General features: G+C 36.1%; 1 protein-coding gene across 5 annotated transcripts in view; it reads left to right on the forward strand.

Annotated features, from left to right (window-relative positions):
- The window catches only part of DPYD (dihydropyrimidine dehydrogenase), a 375,517-nt gene that overhangs the window by 254,831 nt on the left and 99,245 nt on the right, over positions 1–21,441 (forward strand). For all 5 annotated transcript variants that reach the window (XM_026057686.1, XM_026057684.1, XM_026057685.1 and 2 more), the window contains 2 exons: positions 2,770–2,838; positions 5,409–5,492. In XM_026057686.1, coding sequence (XP_025913471.1) covers positions 2,770–2,838; positions 5,409–5,492 — 153 coding nt within the window. The remainder of the gene's footprint in view (positions 1–2,769; positions 2,839–5,408; positions 5,493–21,441) is intronic.

Below are 21,441 nucleotides of genomic sequence, written 5' to 3' on the forward strand. Positions count from 1 at the left end.
TACTTATGGTTGGTCACCCTTGTTGTCTCACAGCTTTCCCTGCTGAAAAATTTGGTTTGTATTACAACTGAATTCTGATATACTTTGCATTGTGACTGCTAACTGTGAAAATCCTTATCATGTTGTTATGGTTTGAGTTGTTTTTTTTTTTTTGCTTTAGTTAGCTTACAAAAAGTGTAAATTTGACAAGATACAGTTTCTAGTAAACTTCCAGATATTACAGTAGTTTAAGTACTTTCTTACTCTAAAATTTTCTTATATAGACTTTCTTAAACTGAATTTTCACAATGAAATAGTCTAATAAATGTGTCTTTAAAAAATTAGAATCTTTTTAAAGAGGTTTATGGTTTTTTTCCTGAGTACTCATATTATCTTGAATATCGAATAGATGATAGAGCAAATTCTGTTTCATAAACATTTGTCCTATAGAGCTATACAAGGCTGTTTGCAGTAGAAAAAGGATTGTATAGAAGTGACAAATTTTTCCTCTTTCAAGTGTGGAATAAAATCACAGCCAGTAATGATTGTATGCATCTAATGAAAAACTTGGTTTTCTATTTATGCCAGAGATGATGCAAATAAAGGGGTACATAATAGCAAGGCGGATACTTCTTCAAATGCTTTCCTTTTCAAAAGACCCCCATTTTGCAAACATCAGTCAGAAAGGTGGATAGATAGGTAGTTTGTACGTAGGTAGGTGGTGGATTGGTAGGTAGAGATTCATCAGGGCAACGCAACGTATGTAATGGAAATAATGGTAGTTACAAGTTGTATCATCCTTTTAAATGAATATATTGTAACCTAGGCATACCTCATTTTATCCATAACTACCTTTCTTTTTAAAGTATATTTTCCTTCTTTCTAAAGATATTAAATATATCAGCTTTCTTCTGGAGATAATTTGGGAGTTTGCAGTTCCCAACAGATGTGTGCTGGATGACTTTTATAGGCCAGACTTTTTAAAAGTCTCCCATCTATGAATGAGTCATTAGCCCTCAACATTATGGGAAAGTTCAAGAGAAGTGTTACACAGACTGGAAAGGAAAGAATAAGCTCATCCCAGATATTAATGCAGACTTTAAAGCTTGTTTGGAAGACAAGACTCAAACTAACCTTCATGCTACCTGTGAAGCAAAATTAAAACTTTCATAAACAAGAAGTGTGGCCAAACGTTTTTCTGCTTTCCTCCCATGGCAGTTCCTTTGCGCACACACTGATCCACCACTGTGCTCTTGAGTTCAGTCATTGCTCTTGCTGATTGATCCTTTGAGCTGCTGCAATAMCGGCCTCAGAGTCTTGCCTCTTGCTAGCCTCATCCTTCTTAGAAGTCCTCTGTGCAGGAGGAGCTCTGGGGCTACATTCACTGCTGGTGTCACCAAGATTTTAGGAACTTCAGGGTTTATTCTAGGCTATTCCAGTGTCTGACAGTCTCTGCTGGGTCCAGAACAGGTGATTTCTTCTCATCTTAACTAAAAACTAACATTACTTGAACTGGAAATTGATGGTGAAGTTAACTCCTGTTTAACAATAAACAGTGTTGTATGCAACTGGGAAGGTGTGTGTCTAGCAGCCTTATCAGAATTGAATTAGACCTTATTTTACATAAAAACTTTAGCCTCAGTAAAGAAATTGGAGTAAAAGCAGCTATGGACAGAATCTGAACTTGAAAGGCATTGAGTACGGTGAGGAGGAAAGCAATACATGGAACAGTTCTTGGAACCACAGCCAGCAAATAGTAAATAAAATGTATCTTGGGAAAATAAAAGCTGAAACTCTTTTTGAAGTGAGAGTGATAGGAGGAGGAAGGAAAAAAAGGGGAAGGGAAAACCTAGGAACAGTGGCCATGAGAATGACTGAGGATAAGAGGGGGCAGTGAATTAGGCCTGAATTGTACAAAGCTGTAGGCACCTTGATAGCTTCATGTGTGAATAATTGAATAGTCTTACTGCCTTTTATTCATTTATTTAAATGGATTTTTCCAAGGGGCCTGCTAAGCCTTTTCGTTACATTACAATATGGCTAAACTCAATGTTAGAAAATGGTGGTTTTAAAGAAAAAAAACAAGCTGTTCTGTGAACAAGGGAACTAATGATACTGGTCTCCCACAGCGATGTGGTCTGTGTCTCCACAAAATGCCAGCTCCCTTCCCGAGTAGTTTCCCTGATGTCCTGTCAGTCCCCCCGGATCCTCCCTGTGGTCTCGCAGTCTCCTCCCAGTTCCCTCTACCCAAAGGGTTCTTAGCTGCTTCTCATGAGCCTTCATTTATGCAGTATTGGATTTCACTAGTCTAGTCCCTAGTTTTGGATTGTCCTGGCTTATGGAAGTCAGCTGGAACATTGTGTTCATATGGTGTCACTTTAGACTGTGAACTCTCATGCTTATATCTGACCTATCTCTAAAGAGCCCCAAATACTTCTGGCATTATATAAATAGTTAAGAACTTAAACATTCCTTTGAGCTCAGAAACAGCTATGTCTCACAGTTGGTTCTGTGCCTAGGACTGCCTTTGTTCTCATTTAATCAGGTTCTGCATATTGAAGAGATTGTAAATTCCTGTATGTTTGAATAGGACTGCTAGTTTTCCTTAGTGACTTGGTATTGATAAAATGGGTGACCTCATGTACCACTTTTTCATCTCCAGTGCTTTGGTTCCCGTATACAGGTAGTAGTTCCCATATAGAGATAGTTAATGTTTGGAATCACGGTACTGTGATCTCATACAAAATCTGGTAACACAGCTTAAAATGATTGCATATATATTCTTTTCAGATTCTAATTGCCAGTATCATGAGCAGCTACAGCAAGGATGACTGGACTGAACTTTCAAAAATGGCTGAGGTAATGTTTTCCTAAATGTGTTTCTTCATCACTTTTGTCTTTTCTTATTCTTCTTAAATATAAGAGCTGCAATAAGAAATTTCTTGAAAGAAATAGATTCAAAGTGCAAAATGAGAATTCAAAGCATGTCCATTATAATTTGTTTATTCTGTGTTTTCATTAAAATGATGGAAATGTAAATTTAAAGGAAATCTATTCTGTAAAAATGGTCCCTTGGATTTTTAAACAGTACCTGGAAAGCCTTTAGACTTTGAATCTGTATACTTTTTATTTGCATTTTAAGCAAACTGTATATTATGACGGATGCCCTGATAAAATTTAATTCTACCTTTGAGAGCCTAACTTGATCTTACCTTGCCTACAGGCACACTAGTTTGACAGCACCAGAAGAAATTTTGAATATAAAACTCTTCAATATTTAAAGTATAAAAGGCTCATTTAATGCTATTCTAGTTTTAATACAGACTTTCAAAAATGATAGCAGAGAAAGCCAGTGTATATAATGGCAGTTAGCAGGCTTCCTATAATATAAATCCAATCTTACACAAATGCAAACAGACGATACAGCTGAAATTTCAATTTTGAAATCATTTGAAGGAAAAAAACTGTTTAAAAACATGTCCCTATGTCCATAGTGAATAGTATAAGAAACAGTTGATTAAGACATTGATATTATCATTCAGAAAGATGTGTATATCCAGGTATAACAGGAAGTTGTTATTTTTAAACAAAACTGTATTTTTCATCACAGATCAAAATATCTAGAAGAAATAAAAAAGCATGTTTTCAGACTAGTAAAGGAAGGCTTTAACAAACTTTGTAAAGAAAAAGCTATTAGCTTATCATTATTGTTACCTTTAGCTCAGCATTAGATGTTTTATATGTATTGTACAAATTCATATTCTGTGTATGTATGTTTAAATGTATATGTATGTATATATACACACACATATATATTTATGGATATAGATGTTTTGAAAGCATGTTTCTGTAGGCATGCATATTATGTTTGGATACCATTTCTTCTTTATTCACAGTGTTTTAAAGCCTCTCATGGTAATACAGGAAGACACTTCTCTATTTTCTTTGGACATTTTAAACTTGTGAGGGAAAAAATCACTTTGGGGACTTAGGGAAGTGAAATTAAACATCATCAGTAATTGGCTTTGTGATCTTCAACACTAGTCCATTTTATACCTGTATTTACCTAATTGACCATGAAATCTTTTGTGGAATCCATGCTTGACATGAGCTCTACTGCTTTTAAACTGACTGTGATGAATGGCTTTATTGTGCCATTTGCTCCTTTTTTTTAGTACAGTGATACTGCTATCTAATTTTAAGACAGATACTTTCAATCTGTGTTTGTTACCCCTTTGGAAAAGAGTAATTATTTAAATGCTTTTAATAACGTGTCCTATATGTAATATAACTTTCTTCAGCAAAGTAATTGTTAATCTCTGCTTTGCGGAAGGGGTCACACTTGTTGGGGAGCTCTGGAATCCACTGCTTAAAGAGCAGTGATATTTTTTCACATGCGTAAGACCCTATCCAGAAGGTAATAGATGTGGCTTTCCAAAGAGCACAAGTCCCAGAAGGTCCCGAGGTCTCTCTCCACAGGAGGACAACCTATTCGTACAAAAGGTCAGCTTGTCACGGAGGCCAATAACACGGGAACGGCGGCTGCGTAGTCCCCGCTCACAGAGCTAACCGGCAAGTGGAAGATTCCTGAAAATGATGGATAGCTTCCTCCGTGATCACGCTCTTTTAGAGCTGCTGAACCGTGTCTACACAGCAGGCAAAAGTTATTTCAGGTCAATAAGAAAAACAAAATGCAAATGCAAAACAACATACTAGTTACAGCCAAAGAGAAGGCAAGGGGAAAGATCCTCATCTTAGGCGGGAGCAATTCAGCAAGGAGAAAATGGAAATGTGTTTGTGTGCTGCCCTTATACACTTCAGCTTCTTTTCCTTTTTAATTTTGGCTAATAGAGGGTGCTGAAGAGAAATTAACCCACTTAATATGTTTGTATGGACTTTTCTTAATACTCTTGTTTGACTTCAGTAACAAAATATTTAACCACAAAAGCTGTGGCACAGGCATCTGCAGAAAATACAGGGAGACAATATCTATTAAAGCAAAAAGGAGAAATTTACTACTAAGACTCACAGTTCTTCAGAGCACAGAAGCTACCTGTGTAACGCTAACTGCTGAGCTTTTCTCTCATTGCTTCAGCAAGGCCCTATTATACTTCTCATTTTTTAACATTTTGCAGAAAAAACTCCTTATCATGGTTGTCTATTTTTAATTTAGTTTTTGCTTTATTTTCCTTTGTATTTTTGGAAAGTCACATCAATTCTTGAAAATTTTCTCTGTAATGAGCAACACATTTGATTTTCAGGCTATCATAACAACAGCTTTCTCTCTCTCTCTCTCTCTCTCCCTCCCCTTTTTTTTTTTAATAAATCAAGCACCTAAAAAATCTATTTGACATGAGTGGTTAGCGCTACAGTGAAAGAGTACATTACTTGGGATTAATTTATTTTTTTTCCTTTTGCATGTTTCATAGGTTGCTGGTGCAGATGCACTGGAGTTAAATTTGTCATGTCCTCATGGTATGGGAGAGAGAGGCATGGGCCTGGCCTGTGGGCAGGTAGGACTGTAACAGCAATCTCTTTCATGTCTCTTCAGCAATCGTGCACTAGCGCATTGATAGTTACACCTCGGGGGGAAGACGCAAGCGGCAGATTACCAGCTTGAGATTTTTAGGTTGAATGTGTTTAAATATTTATTGCTGAAAGTGGAAAATGACAGAAGCTACGAATATACAAAATGCTTAGTTTTGCTGAGAACAAAAATGCATTATGTATTCAACAGGAAACAATAGTAAAACAGATAATTTCCAAGAACTGCTTGGACAGAGTTTGTTGGTTCCCACTGCAGTGCCCTGTAGATATCTTTTAGATCACAACACAGTGCAAGCTGTGTATATCAATAATGATTTTGAAAGACATGAGGTATACACACATTTCACATGTTTCATTGTACAATTTTTAGCATTTGAACCTAACTGTATTTCAGAATCGCGGAATACGGCATACATTCTGGTAGTGCCACCTACAGTTACCTTTTCCTATTATAAGACTGTGTTCTGCAGTGTATAGATTCGATGGTTGTGTACAGTTTGGATTAGAATTATCCGTGCCAGTTGTCTCTGTCATGCTGAAATCTGATGCAGGATTTTTCAATACTTTCCATGACTTTATTTAGGAGAAAGTGTCTTGTTTTGCCCATGAAGAAACAAACACTCTCAAAAACCAATTCTTACATTCATTTCTCTTCAAAGTTTTCAGATTTTTGCATGTTTTGACCATGGTTTTGAAGTTTATTTTGTCTCAGAAACATGCCCAAATGTGATAATCTTGGAAGTCTCTGAGAAATCTTGGTTCACCCAGTCCCTCAGGAAAGATTTCCCTTAGTTTGGCCTTTAAATTTTCCGAAGACTGAAGCCTCCGGGCTTCAGGTACATGAGAAGATAGTTGAGCTGAGTTTGCATATTCAGGCACTGATTTGGCAAATCCTAGCTTCCGAGTGCTTGATTTCCCATCTTACTACTGTTTGGGGCAAGGGGAGAAAGAGGAGGAGGAAGTTGGAGTGGGGGATCACAATTATATACCCTAATAACCACAAATGCTATTCAGCTGATCCTCTCAGTGGGGGCTAGTAGATATCTTAATTCATCCTCTCTCCCTCAGCTAAACACAGACCATTTCAGAACTGAGGTATGGCTGGATAACTAAGCCATTAACTTTCTAAAACTTTATCAGGGAGACAATAGGAGCTGTAATGATTTCCATGGAACTGTGGACACACTTCAGTTGAAGCTTTATCATAATAACGATACTGTCAGGCCTAGTGCATGGGACTTTTTATTATTTTTTGGGAACAAAATGATGTCAATCTACTCCCAGCTATAGATTATTATTTTTAATGAAAGTAGTCTAGATGCTTTTCATGGCCAGTGGTCATTTTCCAAAGTTTTGATTAAAAGGGGGGAGGGAGAAAAAAATTACAAAAAGTCTTCAGGACCATTCTAGGAAAATGGTAATAGTTATTATTAATTTTTTTTTCAAAAGTGTGTTTAACAACAAGCAGTTGTAATAGCCATTTTTATCAGTTTGTGAAGCAATTCCCACCCTTCGCTCTGCATGGTATAGCTCAGTAGTTTGGATTGTCTCCACATGAGATGGTAAAACCCTGTGGAAGGGGGTGATTTAGTCAGGGAGAGCCCTGAAGGATTCACATGGAAACTGAAATAGGCTCATTTCAAGCTCTTTTTTTCCTTTTTTTTTTTTTTTTTTTTAAGCGTATGTTATTTCCAACCTGCACTGGTTGGAATAATATATGCATGTGAAGTTGCTTAGATGTGTAGTCAGTAGGGAGCTGTCTGGCTACATGAGCTTTACATATCTTTCAGCTACTGTAAAATCAGAGAACCAAATGCAAAATTTGAGCACTCAGGGCTATCTTGTGGATTTGTGACTCTCCTTGGAGGAGATCAGATCCATAAAGCAAGAAGATGATTACATTATATATACATATATGTTTGTATAATAATAGTATTTCTCGCTTCCCCATACAATATGGATATTCTTTTGAATGATTAATATATATTACTCTCACTTAAATATGTCTTGTCTTTTCTTAACTTTCTTACCAAAAATGAGAGCTCAGAAAAGAATCCAGTTCTTTAGACAAATAAATAAATAAATAAAACAAGCAATCTTTAGAGGGCCAAATCCAGAGGTTCTTCCTCAGAGTTGATTATGATAAATTATAGTGGCTTTAAATGTAGTTTGCTGAAGCAAAGGCTGAGAATAAACTGGATAAAATAATGATATGTGCTAGGACATCTATCAGTGGGCCTTCATGGGAGTTCCACATATGGAGTCCCCCGGAGGCCCCCTCATAAACCAGGAAAGCGCTAGGATGTATTTTGGCTTAACTCCTAATACATATTTTTCCAGAGCTAAAGTCAAGTAGGTGGTATATTTGTAATGTGAGGAAGAGAGGGCTCAGATACGCTCTGGAAAAAAGTATTCAGTGCCTAGAGGACAGGGCATGAGGCTTTGAGAGACAGAATACCTTTCCTGTTTGTACAGTGAAGTAGGTTTTCTTAAATCTTTTTGATAACATAATCCAGATCTTCATAGGAAAATTTCTTAGGGATTAGGTCCCTTTTCATGCCTAAGCCCATTAAATCCTCAGGAAACTACAGAAATTGCTGAGATGAAAAATAAAGGCAGAAATACATGTATGTTTATTTTCACTATTTTTAATGTCTAAAATGTTCTGCTTTAAAAAAAAAAAAAGGTAAAGAAAGGTTAATTGCACTGCTCCTCATTTCTATTCCTATGGTGTGCCTAAGGGTAAGTGTAGAAATCTGGGAACATCAGATTCACTTTTTCTCTATCCTATTTTGTTATCTGCTCTCAGACACTTCCACTGTTTTATACCACTGTAAATTTTTTAAATTCCAGATACATCCAAATAATATATATAAAGAACTGGTACTAAAAGTGGCTGCTTGTTTTATACTGCATTATAGTTCTCAGCTTTTATTTGATTTTAATTCCAAATCATTAGTGCAGACACTCTGGCGCCTCAACAGCATAGCTAGCCAGAGGGTAATATTAAAGTCGCATCTGTATTTCTGCCAATAAGTTACTTAAAGCTGGTTCTGTATAAAATGTCAATTATATTTACTAATGCTGATTAATGATAATAAAGTTAAGATTTGTATTCTTTCATAACAGTTTGCAACTGTAGCTGTAGATCATTAAAAAATTGTAAGAGAATTTTTATCATTAAGTTAAACAGTACTAATGCACAGATTTTCTTTGAATCGGATAATGTAAGTGTACAAAACATTTAATAATAAACATAAAGACAATATGGTGAACAGCAGATTATTATTGTATTTGTGGTGAGCTTTGTATCTCTTCATTGGAAACCATGCAAAGATTCTTTAAATGTTTTATTTTTAACACATGCTTCTAAAAATGGTATTAAACATTCAGGACCAATACTATGATTTTAAAACCATGAATGTCAGTGTTTGGCTTTTTATTTTTGGTCCGAAAGTCAAGAATTTTCTCCAGGTATTCTAGTAAGAATGAGTAAATAGTTGGACTGAATTGATAATCTGGGTTTCATGTTGCATTCCTGCCAAGTTTTGTGTCATTCTCTGTTGTTCAGATGAAATCTCAGGTCTGTATTTGAAATGCTGTATATACTTAGAATCATTAGGGTAAGACTGACTGGGATGAGTGATATCCAAAGTCTTCAAAAATCTCAGTGAATTTCACTGGCCTAGTGGGGAGTGAAGGAAAGAGCAGCCTACAGCTGTTGAAGGGGAGTTACAAAGATAATGGAAGCGTAGCTGCAAAGAAAGGTGATTCTCAGTAGTGTCAGATGATGTGGCAATGGCCACAAATTGCAGCCTGGAGGTTTCAGGTTGGACTTCAGGAAAAAAATTCACTGAGAGGGTAATGCAGCACAGGAACATGTTGCCTGGCGAGCTCATGTGATCTCCATCTCCGGAGTTTCAGGACTCGGGTAGGCAAAGCCACGGCTGACCCCATGTAGTGTCAGCAATACTCTCACTCTGAGCAGGAGGTTGACCTAGATAACCTCCAGAAGTCTTTTCAAACTAACATCTCTGTTATTCTGTGCATTCGCCACGCTAAATTTCTATCTGAAAGAATTGCATTGTTTATACCAGAGACAGGAAATGAGTAGTGGATAAAGGGAAGCACAAATACTCACTTGTTCACATCGGAGGAGATGGTCAGTATGACAGGCAGAGCTCAAGTCAAAAACAACATATCAGCTAAACTTACCAAGCACAGAGGATGCTTCTGGACTTTTTTTTTTAGTCTCTCATACTCAAAGATCTCAGCCTAAGTGCAAGAATAGACTTTTTTTATGCTATAAGCAAATATTTTAAAAATTAATAACATCCTGGCTTATAACTATTTCCCATTAATTAGTCATGCCTTTTAACCCTCCAATATGTAGCATATATTTGCATATCTCACCATTTAAGCTATACGTTTGGGGGACTATTTGCGTTTTTAATTTATATTGAAAGAGATGTGTATTTCTCTCTCATGAGCACTGAAATACAGATCCTGGTTGTTTAACTCTTCAGATCATATACAAAATGAAGTTGCTTTGTAGTTGCTTTCTTACCTTTATTTTCATTTTACTTAAACTCTAGTTGCCACAGCCTCTGCTGCTGACTGTGTTTATGTTTATTGCCTGCAATTAGGAGGCAAGATTCATAAAAGCCCACATTGCCTCGTTCACAAGAAGAGGAATCTGTTAAAAACAACAGCAACAAAAAACAAAATAAAACCAAAAGCACTGGTTACTCTACAGAGATGAAAACTGGCTGCATGGCACAATTAGATTTGCTCCGCTGTACCTTGGAAATAGGAAAGATGAGGCTGCTTCTTAATTGAAGTGCACAGCATAGCATGATAATTTGCTGTTGCTCTACAGTCAAGGAGCTTGAAGTATTTTAAATAAATGATGCCCCAAACAGAATTTGATTATATCTGTGTTCATGTGGCATTCTACTATCACCCTACAATAATATGCTGGTTAAGTATAATTCATTGAGTCCTGCAGGCAATATTAGTTCTCCCTCTTCTCTTTTGTATCAGTTAACTGCAACAAATTAATGCAAAGTACAGCAAGATTGTGTTACGCTGTGCTATAGCAGCAGCAGGAACATTGTCTCCCAAAATAGATATAGCCAATATAATCAAAGTGAGGTTTGTGGCAGTGTTTCAGGATTTATACATCTTGTTGTCCACTTGCACTGACCACTTTCCTCCTTTTTGGTTGGGAACTTAGGAAAATAAGGCCTAGCTCATCTCACTCTCTTTGTGTCTTTTAGTACCCCTCTATTGCTTTGAGGTGTGCTTCAGCCAAACGACCTGTTTCAATCAAATTTCTGAGAGATGAAACAGTTTGAGGGATACCAAATTTCTACAGGTCTCATAAAACTAGGCAGCTGGGTAGAGAAGAGAAATTGGCTACTGCCTGAACTGATGGATATGAACAGTAGCCTTAAGAGTCCAGCTGAAGGAAAAGCTCAGTCAGACACAGGAAATTCAATCCCAAGACTCACACTCATCAGAAACCATGACTCCCTAGTTCAAGTGGTGACGGTTTTGTCACAACAGCAGAGGTGAGTGGTGTGTGATTCCTCTCCCCCCACCATTCTTAAGTCCAACACCCAGAGAATAAAGGAACATGCAGCCCAAATTATCTTCTGGAGTAAATTGGTGCAGATCCAGAGAGGTTGCTGGAACAGCGCCAGCGCCTGCATGAAGTGAACAGAGTACATTTGGCATTGTTTTGCTGAGGATATGTAGAATGGGTAAGGAGAAGGGCCACTAACTGATGGCCTTGTGCTCAACATGTGCAAACATAGATCTAAGTACATTTTTTCTCAGACCAGAAGATGTATTTGCTGGGCTTAAGTTCCTGGCTTCCACACTAACCGTGGCCACATGTCATCTTTTAAGCTCGTTCAGTTTTGTTGTTTTAACCTCTTTGACTTGTCCCCTTTTTCATTTTTCCCATTTCATATGTCTCTGTTCCCTTTCTCTTTTCACTCCTTCCTTCTTTAAACTCCTCCTCATAATGCTTTCAGAGTAACAATTGACTCGTGAACAATTTCAGTAGGAATCTGAAGAGAAAAGGCTTACTTACTATATGGTCACTACTGGCTTGATGACTTCAGCCACCTTCTTCTGGTACCTCACTTCATTTCCTTTCCTGTTGTCCTCATAGGATTCAGGTATAATGAAATGTTGTGGTTTAAGCAGATTTATTCCACATTTTCAGTACCATATGTCCTTTTAGTGCTTGTGTATTTTACTTTTTGTAATATGCAAAAAGTGACAATACTTAATAATGAGGTACGAGAGTTGATTAGTATTTTGTCTTAAGAATTCTGTTTTTCATACACTCAAGAAGAAATGAATTAAGATGCAAAGTTTAATAAATTCATCATCAGAACACTATTCTGTAATTTTATATTGCAGCTTGACAACATTTAATCCCTGTTACTGCTTTGAAGGATTTTTAATTGAATTACTCCAAACACAAAACAGAAAATACAAAGGGTTTATAAATAGGACAATAATGTTAACAGCACTGCCAACTCACTGAGAATTTTTAATGACATGGTATGGCTGTTGATAGGGTTTTAAATACTGTTTATGCATGGTGAGCTTTTATTTATATATGGAAAGTGTTCTTTTCAGAATGGGTTTTCTTAGAAAATGAAAAAGCGAATCTATTTCCTTGAAATTCATAAATATAGGAAACCAAGTTGGGATCCTTATTTTCAGTCTCACTATGATGGCAAGCATTTCAGCTGGAGTTTACCTTATGAATCACAGATATTACAAAGAAGGTTAGTTCAGCCAAAATATCAGTGAATATTGTGTTTTAAAAAGGAAATGAAAAGGTTTGGGCTTTTTTAATGAGACTTCAGTAACTAGGATACAACAGAGTATATAGCAAGTGAATGCTTCCTGGAAAGGAGGAAAAGCATGATTTTCTTAAAATCCAAGTGGCAGTTTGTATTTATTCTTGCAATTACCCTTTAATACACTGAAAGCTTTCAGAAAGGGGAAATGTAGAAAATTTAGGCAATCCTACATTTCTATGACTACATTGTTAAATGTTTTGGTTTTTACTGACCTTCTGGACTGTGTTGCCTTTGGATACATGGTTGCAGCATAAGATATTGTAGTTACTCATATCACTGATGTCCTGTAAACAGGATTTATTAGGAAAAAAATGATTAGCCACAAGTATCTGAGAGTAGGTAAAATAAAACATTTTAAGATTGTTCATCTTGGTGCATGATAAAAGTTAACTACACAATGCACATTAATAGCTTTTTCTTTCTGTGGTTTTGATTTTATGCCACCATTTGATAAAGTTAATTAACAGTGTGCTAACTAGTCTCTTTACTGCCTAAATGAGAATTTTCAGGGTTAGGCTCGTGCTTTTTAAATTTTTTCTCACCTCTAGTAAAGTTAGTCAATGCACTGAAAGGCTTGTCATTTACAGTGTGTCAGATCTGAATAAAGGCACATACGATGATTATTTTAAAACTCAGTGGGAAATCCTTCTCAGAGCATAGGTTTTAAATTTCTTAATTTGTCAGTTTCAAAGATTCATGATTTCCTCAAGTATCTTGATATTTTCTGTCTCTTTATTATAGGAAAGGGACAGAGAGCTTGCCTACCTGACCACAGGAAAAAGCTCTTTGTGGCTGTAGTGCTCATATATTCAAGTTCTATGCTTGCCTTTAAAATTTCTCATGTATGACGTAAACCTAATGAAACCTAACTTTATGCCTTCTAGCAGGTAACCTCTGCATGAACTAAAGAGCTGAAATATTGTTTAATCATGTTGTGTACCACTTTTCTACAGTGATATGAGAAACATTATTTTGGTTGGATAGAAACAACCAAGATAAAATATTTTGTTCTGTCAGGGGGAAAATGTCATTTTTTTTTAGCCAACACTTTAAAGGTACCAATGCTGTTGATAAATAAATCTTTCCTGTTAAGTATCTCCAAGAAGTTTATAAAAATGTTAGTGTGCAATTTCACATTTTTCATTTGGAATACTTAGGCCCAGTTGGTATGTAGGACTCAGAACAAAATCATTTGCTAATTTGAACTGGCAATCTGTGCATCACCCTTTCAGGCCAACTATTATTAACCTTTATTGTGACAACTGAAGAAAATAATGGTTGGGTTTGAGTCCTTTAATGTTACATTGAAATCAATAGCTGCAGATAGTGATTGCTACAGGTTTAACTGACTTATCTTCATGAAACCTATAGAGAGTTTTTTTTATCATATAACTATAGCAAATTTTAAAAAAGCCTTAGAGTCTATTTTAAAAATAGAATGTTTTCTAACAGTTATGTTTGTTTTGGTTGTTTAAATTAACATTTTAAATAACAAATTTGAGCTAAAGAAAAGCAGTATGGCTCTACCACCTACTTAGAGACCGGACTTGGTTTTCGAAATAAATTGAATTGCCTTTCTTTTAGTTGTGGGGAGAAGACAAAAACTAATAAAGCTTTTATGTGATCTGAAAAAGGGAGTAACTGCAAAGCTGACTAAGAAAAGGCAGCCCCAAACCTTCTAAGTCTCAGCTGTGCTTGATCCTGACATCCCTCTTATCATTGCTTCAACTCGCATCACAAATCTATATTTTGTACTTTTGTTTACTGGTCAATCAAAAATATCTAGCTCATTTTTGACCTTGTCTTCGTATTTGTTATTTTTTCAATCATTAAGTGCTACATTTTCAAAGAAGTGTGTAGGAGTGCCGTACTGCTAATAGGGAATCCAAAGTGGATCTCCCACACAGCACTTTGATAAATGTATTCCTGAGTTTTGATATTGACCTATGTTAGAATTGGCAGCTGTTAGATGAGGTATGTTAAAAACTTTGCAGTACAATCTTCTGTGGGTGGGCTTCAGAGTGTTTTCTTTTTCCTTTTTTTTTTTTTTTTAATATACTGTTAGCATTGTTCACTTGTACAGCTTCGGTAGTGCACTAAAATAAGAAAATGCTCTAATAACTTGTTATTCCCATTCTTTCATTTGTAATAGAGAGAGGTGATCAAAGGCTATTTCTCCTGTAGTTTTAAGATCCTTCAAAGGTTCTAACTGAAGTGCTGGAAAAGGGAGAAATAGTGATTGCAAGACCAAATGTGAGTAAAAAGGAAGATAGGAGATGTCGATTTACTAAAATGAAAGCTTATTAAGAAACTGTGTTTCTATCATAATCTTTTACGAGTTTTTTTTGAGATGTATTTTGTTAAACACTGTTAAATTTAAAGTTGAATCTTTTCACGTGCACCAAGTTTTTTGTAAGTTTTTCAAAGTAGGCTAACTCCTACTCTGAACCACAGTAGTGCCATAGTCTTGTGCTGGCTCTTCTCAATAGCTGCTCTTATTTCTGCTTGTATAGATTGGGCCTCAGAGCTTTGACTTCTTAGCTCAGCCATGTCCAAAGCCTGAGCCCACTCCAGAGTGACGTGATTCTGTCCAGTGGCACACTGGTATGAGACTGGAGAGCAAGGAGAATCTGTCTCCATTAGGCTCCCCTGAGTGAAACTTGCGGTGCCTGATGTGGAGAACAGCTGCTCAAATCATGACACCAGGCTTGCAGCTCGATTTGATAGTAATAAAGCCCTACCGTGTAAGATGGAGATTGAAGCTAGAATGCAGGGCTTTTTCAGTTCTTGTAATGCCCTGCGTCAAATAATAAACTATTGAATCAGATTACCAGGCTCTTGCTTAGATTTTTAATCATTCCTACTTTGGCAAAAACAAGCATGAACTGGGAATCTTTACTTGACATGGTCTTTAAACAGTATTGTTTTTGCTTGAGTAAAAAGTCTATAACAAAATGGAGCGAGAGAGAATGTAGTCTATAAAAAAGATAATGGGAATTTTTCAAGCTATACTTTATATTTGGATCTGCAATATTTTGTAGGCAAAAAAAGTGCTTGTCTCACTAGTAGTGCATGCTTAGATTTTTAGGTCATACATTTTCTCTTAACTTTAAAGGTATTACAGATTTTCATCAAATTAGAACACTTGTGATGTGGAAATAACATGAAGGTGTTTGTTAATTTACTTTGTAGAGTTCTTTTAAAACATTTCAAAAAAAAGAAAAGAACATTTTAGAGTAGGTAAGAGAGTGGAAAATAAGTAAATCCTTGAATTATATCAGTGAGCAATAGTCACAGTACGTATTGTTGCTAGGGTAAATGTAGCAAAATGGTGACTATGTGGACTTTGCTTAATTCTTCGCATATTAATCTCTGATCTTTTAGAAATTCTTCTTTAGAAAAAACCCACAACAGCTCTTCGTGTTGAAAAGACCTCTTGCTTTAAAATATAAGTTAATTAAAAAAGCTGAAGGTCTAAATTGAAATGAAACATATTGATCCTTCCTGAACAAAATATGAAATTACTCATTCGTGAACATTTTTGATCCTGAATAGGGTTTTCCTATACCATTTTATTGAAGGTATCTAATGAGATTTTGAAATAATTGTTGCTGAGCTAATGGACAATTCAAACATGTAAAGAAAACTGTTAAGTAATATATATGTAGAAATTACAAGTATAAAATCTGAAGTGACTCTTATTGACTCATAAAATAAGTTACACAAAATGCTACTACTTTCTTTCAGTCAGACTGCACTCACATCTGAAGTCTGTTTTTACTCATTGTAGGCAAACAGTGAAATAGAAGCTCGATCCAAATGTTTTAAAGTTAGTCAAAAGATTTCCACTACCTTCATTACACTTTGGATCTCACATCAAAAGACAATGCAGTATTGACCAAAAAGAATATTGACCTGAATTTACGTACTCTTCTTATCACTAAAAGTTTATTTTGTGGTATTGGTTTCACATTATCATATCATAGATTCTAGCCAGAGCAGTATCCGCTCTCATCCAGGAACAGTGTTTTTGTGAGTTTGGGTAGGCTGACCCAAAGCCTCTGAAGTCATTTAGGCATTTTTGGAAATTTTTTCTAATATGATTTCACATTCAGCTGTGAAAACTGTTATTTCTGCCTTAGGTTAAACTGCCTCATTTCTTTCTCTTTGACAGTTGCAGTCAATAGTTGTTGACCAAAATCTTTCTGTCATATTTCCTGAGAAATGAAAAAACGCTTTTTACTCGAGATTAAAAAAAAAAGAGTTATTTGTCTTCTGTCCTGGGTAATCCTTCCCTTAATTTGACAGGCTTTAAACAAATTGTTAGCTTTAATTAAGTTTGAAATGAGACAAAGGACTGCAATTCTGTAATTAGGTGTTGTGGATATTCTGGGTAGGTTTAGAGATATTCCGTTTTTTGAAGGCAATGTTGGACATCTCGTAGGAGGAAAAAGAAAGGATAGCTTTGCTAAGCATCATGTGGAAAAGAAGAAGAATGTGAAAAAAAGGTGTGCCAAAGACATTGATTTGCAGCAATTTAAACTGAAATTTTCACTTTTCTTTTACATTTGAAGGCTCTTCATACACACACGTAGAAATTTTGATTTTTTTTTAATTCTTATTTTCTAATGGATTTCTGGATCAATGTTTGATCTGGAAAGGAGATACGTAATGGATGTAAAAAGCATCTGAACTAACAGCATACCGGATGAACATTTCCTAAGGACATCTTGGAGAGCTCTGTAAAAGACACAGATCCAGATCTACAAATTGTGCAGGTGGAGCATATTGACTGGGTGAAGAATCTATAGAAAAGATCATTACTTCCTTGAAAGCTGATAGGCTCTAAGCCTATCTTGCCCCTGTCTACCCACGTTACAAGTAGTGGCAGGTAGTTCCACTGTAATCTTTTGCAAGGAAAGCATAGCATGGCCTGGAAGAAAGTCTACCTTTTGCAAGGTGGTTAGCTGCCAACAGTGGAAGAGTCTTCTTCCCCTTTCATTTGAGGGGGCATTTTAGGTCCTGTGGGCTTTCAGACCACACTCTGGCTGAGGATAGATTTAACACTTTCCTTATTAGCTACTGTTGAATTAAATAGTAAAGTGAGAATGGTACATGAATTAAATGTAAAAGCCCAATCTTGCAAATTCTCACTCATAAAGTTTCCAAGTGGCTTTTTGTAGGCTGTGTCATTCCCAAACATAAAAGCGCTCCTTCCTTTTCCCTTAGCTATCCATACTATTTTGGAAAATGTATCTACTGTGGAGAATGAGGAAGTTACATGTAGAACATTTTATCGTATAAAAAAATCAACCAATGATAATAGATGTCAGAGGGCTACAAGGGCTACATTTCTTCTGGAAAGCCAGTACAGAAAGTACATGTGTCACCAGAAGGATGCACTGATGAGAGACTCTCGGGGCCACTTGCCTAGTAACCACATACAGGAATCTCATATCAGCTTAACGTATGTTAAATTAATACAAAGGCAAGCTAAATCCTCTGTAACTTAGGATCAGTATTTAAAATTGCAAATATGTTTACATAATGCGTGATGAATCCATGAAAGTCGTTGCCAACAGATATATGTGAAAGACAGAGTTTTGTGATCATCAAAGATTTGAGGTTTATGAGGAAGATCAGACTTATGGTTGCATTAAAGAGAATAAAGTATTTTAATTTCTGAAACTTTGTTTTTTAGGGCGTTATGTAGTTAGTGATAGATGAGATTTAAGGACTGTACAAGCAAGCCCCTAATGGATCTTGCAGCATTTTCTGTGCCATCTAGAACTTCCCATCATCAGAGTCAGGATAACGGATTTGTATAAATTGTCAGGATGATCTGTAATGATAATTCTGTTGGACCTATGTAAGAAAGCCTTAATATGTATGTAAAATCAGGATTATGATAACTCTTCTCAGAGTTATCTTTTTATACTTCTCTTAACTGCAAAGGTCCTTACCTTGTTCTTAGTCAGGTAGAACTGCAGCAATTATAGTAATTAGGGATAGAGTGAAGATTGCATGGTATGGTCCATTTTCTGTAACTGTAATTAGGCAAGATCAGCTAATGTGCTACATTGAGTGGTAAATTTACTTCAGAAGTTCTCAAGAGAAATTCTTTAACAGGTATTTTTATGGCATCCTTCAGACTGACATTCTATATATATGCGTACATACACACACACATATGGACTTCGCAGGGATTGTTTGTGTTGTTAGGAAGAGCATGTTCATTACCCTAAAGTAGTTGTATTTTCATCTTTTGTGATATTCAAATACTCTAAAGAGCTGATTAGATTCAAGAATTAAAAATCCTTCTATAGTTAATGTTGGAGGTATCTCATGGTTTAAGGCATTCTGAAGAGCCAAGCTCAGTTTTCTGCCAGAAGAGGCACTTCGGATCTTTATGCAAATGACTTAGTAAACACTGGGCACTAGAAGGAGGAGTTGCGCCTCAGTCTTTCTGATTCTCTTCTTTCCATTTGTTAAATAGATATAAAAGTACTTCTGTGCTTCGGAGGGGTGTTTTAAATGTAATCGTGCAATAATAAGATAGTATAAAAATGAGGACCCTGCAAGAACACTGAAAGATAGGTAGTAGTAAAACTAGTTTCCCAAATCTACAGCCAGACATTCCTGTGGTAATCTCTTCATGGTTCTGTTCATGTGACACAAAGAGTGGTGACCTACTGTCTGCATGGCATTTTCACCCTGTTTTTGAAACATGCAAGTTGTATCTGCCTTGGGGATGATAAGGACATGGGTTTCATCTCATTACCAATGCCAACTGGAATCATCAGACAACTTGCTACTTTAATTTCTGAGGACTTATGCTTATAGTTATGATGGTAGTTAAGCTTATCATGTGATCATTCACAAAAAAAAAGGTGAATAGTTGTTTTTCCTCTAGTATATCTACCCACTGGCAATGAGTAGTTAGGATTAAAAGCTCCATCTAGCCTGAGGCTATAATGAATATTCAAGAAAAATTATTCTGTACTGCTTCTTAGGGAAGTAAAAAGACAACCTCTGTAACATTAAAATCTCCTGGGCCTTTGGAGTAAAAAAGCAATATTTGATTAAGAACAGGAAGATAGAAGATAAATTGATGTACATCTTACACCAAAAGAGATTCTGTATTGTATTAAATCACTAACAGATTCTTGTAGATCAATATTATGTTTTAGCTGATGCTAATTTCACCAAGGCTTTGTTTAGATGGCATTTGTTAGAAAAATACAGCAGATAAATAAAATGTGCTACCAATGGATGTAAAAGTCCATTGAAGCATTCATTTATTTTCTGGATTGACACACACAATAAAATTATGCTACAAATTCTATAATAATTGCATTGAATCATCATTAATGAGAGAACCTACAAAGCTAGTTATGTGTAACAGAAGAAGGTAATTTATAGCAACGTGGCAGACTTCGAATCAAAAGTATTAAAATCCTTTACTCGATTAAGCAAAGTATATTTTAGTTAGTTCATGTTGTTGATTTTGCAAATGTAAATGCCCATCTGTTTTTACCGCTAATAACATTTTACATACCAAGCCATTTCAAAAATGTTTTTTCACTATACAGGCTTCATCAAGCACTTTATCAATGATAAAAGCTGCAGTCACTTTCATAAAGTTGGACTGGGGTAAAAAAGATACTTTTGTTATATTAGCAGTGACACAGGTATTTTTAGCAGAGATTTTTGTAATGAAATCTATGTGCCTCAAGATGTGTTCTCTTAAAAGCTATATTCTCAACCTTTGAATGTTTTATAAATCCAATCTCTGCTAAGAATCAGTAAATGGAATTTGTAAATCAGGGTGAATCTTCCAGAAATCTGACTGCAGGGGAGGTCCTGAATCAGCAAAATGCTTAAACCTATGCCAGAATAAAGCCTGTATATAATCGCTTTAAACCCGGTGTTTGGTGCACAGGAATAAGTCAGGCTGTCCACCTTCTTAATTTTGATCCTGAGTTTAAAACTTTGCTGAATATGGTCAAAAAATTTTTTTTTCCAAAAATCAAAATTTAATCTACCTTTCTTTAGTCAGTAATTGCACTTAGATGTGAACTATGTCCTTCTAATTATTTAAATCTTTCTCAGAAGTTTTCTTCTTGTATGAACTTTGTGGATTGTTCTCAGTCCAAAGGTAAAATTCTGTGGAAAGGTTGTATAATTCCCAGGGAACTTCCTCTGGATTATGTAGCTCATGCATTTCATATGAAAATGTAGTGGTCCAATCACATGAATATGTTCTAACTGTTTGCAACCATGTGATAACTTACGGTGCGTTTTCCCAAGTCCTCAGTACAAATATAATAGGAAATTATGAATTTCATACATGAATTAATTACTTTTTCTTCATGATCTAAAGAACAAAATGTGACATTTCAGATAGAGCTAGGTAGGAATATTAGCAAAGTTTGAGAAGTGTGAATGAGAAATTATTTGAGAATGTTAGCTGTCTATAGAGCATAAAAGCTCTGGTATTCTCATGCAGTGGCTTCATTGTATAGAAATCGTGTGGGCAGCAGGGAAGCTCGGGCATGTTGTGGCTGTCACCACTGGACACTTGGGGTGTCCCTGCAGCTCATGGATGGAGGATGGGCCAACCTGGAGCTACGCAAGGTGGGATCGGAGCAGGAAGTGACCTGAAGGCAGGACTGAGGGAGCAATGTCCATGTTGCAGAAAAAATAGAAAAGGGAGGAAGAGGTATCRGGGCAGGTTGGAACAGAAAAAGACAAAGTTTGATCTGGGTGAAACTAGGGATCAATGGGATATTCAGTGCAGCTCTGCTGGAGGACTCTCACCTTGAAAAGGGAAGCTGCAAGAGCTCTCACATGTACATGTGTTTTGGGGCTGGCACAAAAGAAAACGTTTGATTTCACATTAACTTTTCAGGAAGATATTCAGCTTTATCCATATATGATATTTACTGAATGAACAAACGAATTAGATAAATGATTAAGGAAAAATCAAATTTGGAAATGCCCGTTTCAATCCAAAAATTGCCAAATT

Source organism: Apteryx rowi, unplaced genomic scaffold (assembly GCF_003343035.1).
Source record: "Apteryx rowi isolate R43461 unplaced genomic scaffold, aptRow1 scaffold_14, whole genome shotgun sequence".
Taxonomy (NCBI): domain Eukaryota; kingdom Metazoa; phylum Chordata; class Aves; order Apterygiformes; family Apterygidae; genus Apteryx; species Apteryx rowi.